General features: G+C 41.9%; 1 protein-coding gene across 1 annotated transcript in view; it reads right to left on the bottom strand.

Annotated features, from left to right (window-relative positions):
- tmprss15 (transmembrane serine protease 15) overlaps positions 1-1,960 on the bottom strand; it is a 20,518-nt gene extending 18,558 nt beyond the window's left edge. Inside the window, exons 1-4 of the mRNA XM_060891357.1 lie at positions 1,725-1,960; positions 1,342-1,481; positions 1,103-1,170; positions 663-805 (exon numbers count right to left, since the gene is read on the bottom strand). Coding sequence (XP_060747340.1) covers positions 663-805; positions 1,103-1,170; positions 1,342-1,481; positions 1,725-1,851 — 478 coding nt within the window. The 5' untranslated portion in view covers positions 1,852-1,960. The remainder of the gene's footprint in view (positions 1-662; positions 806-1,102; positions 1,171-1,341; positions 1,482-1,724) is intronic.
- Between the last annotated feature and the right edge of the window lie 540 nt (positions 1,961-2,500).

Here is a 2,500-nt window from a genome sequence, read left to right as displayed (position 1 = left end):
GTACCTGTGATGTAAACGCACCTGTGATGTAAAGTACCTGTGATGTAACATTCCTGTGATGTAACGTACCTGTAATGTAACATTCCTGTGATGTAACGTACCTGTGATGTAACATTCCTGTGATGTAACGTACCTGTGATGTAACATACCTGTGATGTTATGCACCTGTGATGTAACGTACCTGTGATGTAACGTACCTGTGATGTAACGCACCTGTGATGTAACGTACCTGTGATGTAAACGCACCTGTGATGTAAAGTACCTGTGATGTAACATTCCTGTGATGTAACGTACCTGTGATGTAACATTCCTGTGATGTAACGTACCTGTGATGTAACATTCCTGTGATGTAACGTACCTGTGATGTAACATACCTGTGATGTTACGCACCTGTGATGTAACACACCTGTGATGTAACGTACCTGTGATTTAACGTACCAGTGATGTAACGCACCTGTGATGTAATGTACCTGTGATGTAACGTACCTGTGATTTAACGTACCAGTGATGTAACGCACCTGCGATGTAACGCACCTGTGATGTAACGCACCTGTGATGTAACATACCTGTGATGTAACGCACCTATGATGTAACACCCATGTGATGTAACGCACCTGTGATGTAACGTACCTGTGATGTAACACCCGTGTGATGTAATGTACCTGTGATGTAAACACTGCTGCTGTTTATGACAAGTGCTGCATCTGGAATATTCTGTAAAGCAGAGATGAACTGCTCCTGCACCTCTGTCATTTCCACAATGTCCATGAACAGCAAGGTGAAGTGTACAATCACGCTGCCTGGACTGTTTTACACACACACACACACACACACACACACACACACACACACACACACACACACACACACTGCTCTGTGTCTGATATAATCGTCCCTGTGGATTATTTATTTATCACTGCTGCAGTACCGACTCTCAGGTTGTGTTTGATCTGATTTATTTTAATTAAAGATACCAGAAAAGTTCTAACTAACTCCGCCTTTAACTCCACCCTAACCCTGCCTCCAATCCCACCCCTTCCATAAGTATAACTGTAATCACAATTAAATGAGATTGAAGTGAAATTCAATAATAAACTCAGACCTGAATTCATTCACTCTGCAGCTCCTGAACTGAGCTTTTAAGGAGCTGAGCGTAAAGGCTTCTGTAATCTACAATAAAACAGAAGAGAGATATAATGAGTTCACACTGTGATCATCGCAGCATATCAGCGTAGATCACACGATGAAGACATCAACGTTCCACATCATATCACACACTTATCTTCTACAGCTCTTAGTAATGTCATAGTTCATGATAACATTGGTAATAAAGTGAATCACCAGAAGCTCTGTATCGAAGGCCAGAGCTTTAAAGTGCATGTTGCTCCTGTTCCTCAGCTCCTCAGTGAAAGTTGCTCCCTCTGAGATGGTCAGCGTTCCACTAAACCTCGAACTGCTGCTTCCTGTTTGTCCTCCATTTCCTACAACAGCAGATCTGTCCTTGATCACTAAACACTTCACAACTGTTTTAATTGCACAGAGATACACCCTCCTCAGTTCACAGTGGGCGTGCCCCAAACCACTTCAAACCACACCCCCCTCTCCCTCTACTGTTCATCAAAGTGACCACAGCAGTCTGTCACTGCATCTGCTCCATTTAGTTTCCAATTAAAATCAGAAAGTGTGTAGAAAATATTTTTCTTAAGACTTTTACAACATCTCACCTGGATGGAGCGTTAACCAGGACACGATGACGAGTCCAACACACACAGCAAACAGCACAGTGGTCACTGTGCTCAGCAGGACCTCCACAGAGGAACACGGCGACGTCCTGTTAGGCTTCACCCACATCGTCGTCACTCGTCTGCTCAGTGGAGCGTCTCGAATGTGTCTCACTCTTCACTCTCACACCAACACTCTCTCTTCACTCTGACAGAACGTTAACTCTGAACACAAATCTGATGCACGTTGTCTTCTGCCTCCTTTAAATAGAAGGAGTGTAAGTGAAGATCTAAATCTGTAATACATTTATGATGCCTGTGTTTATTTGCTGTAATGATGGCTGTAAAAGTTTATGGCTCCTCATCAAATGCTAATGACGAGCACTTAGCGCTAATGACGCATGGAATCAGAGAGGAAATACAAACAAAATGACATCAATATAAAGTGGAGCACATCACTGAGAAATTGAATAAAGTATTAGTTTAACAAGCTGTAGGAAAATCATGCATTAAAATAACTTGGAGGATTTGTTCTAAATGACACTACATAGTACACTAGAATGTAAAAATACCCATAATGCACTTAGCCTTTGTATTATTCAGTGTATGACATGTATTACATCTGGTGTTTTAGGAAGCTCTCCATCTTCAGAACATTGCTCGTGTTCTCACTCAGGTTCTTTGTGTTAAACACGACTCGGCTTTATGAGAGAATCAGTTTCTCAACAGGTTTATTTATTAATATGGAATCATATTTCCAGCGAGATCTTACACAGCGC

This window comes from Tachysurus vachellii, chromosome 17 (assembly GCF_030014155.1).
Source record: "Tachysurus vachellii isolate PV-2020 chromosome 17, HZAU_Pvac_v1, whole genome shotgun sequence".
NCBI classification, from domain to species: domain Eukaryota; kingdom Metazoa; phylum Chordata; class Actinopteri; order Siluriformes; family Bagridae; genus Tachysurus; species Tachysurus vachellii.
This window is presented reverse-complemented; position numbering and strand designations above follow the sequence as displayed.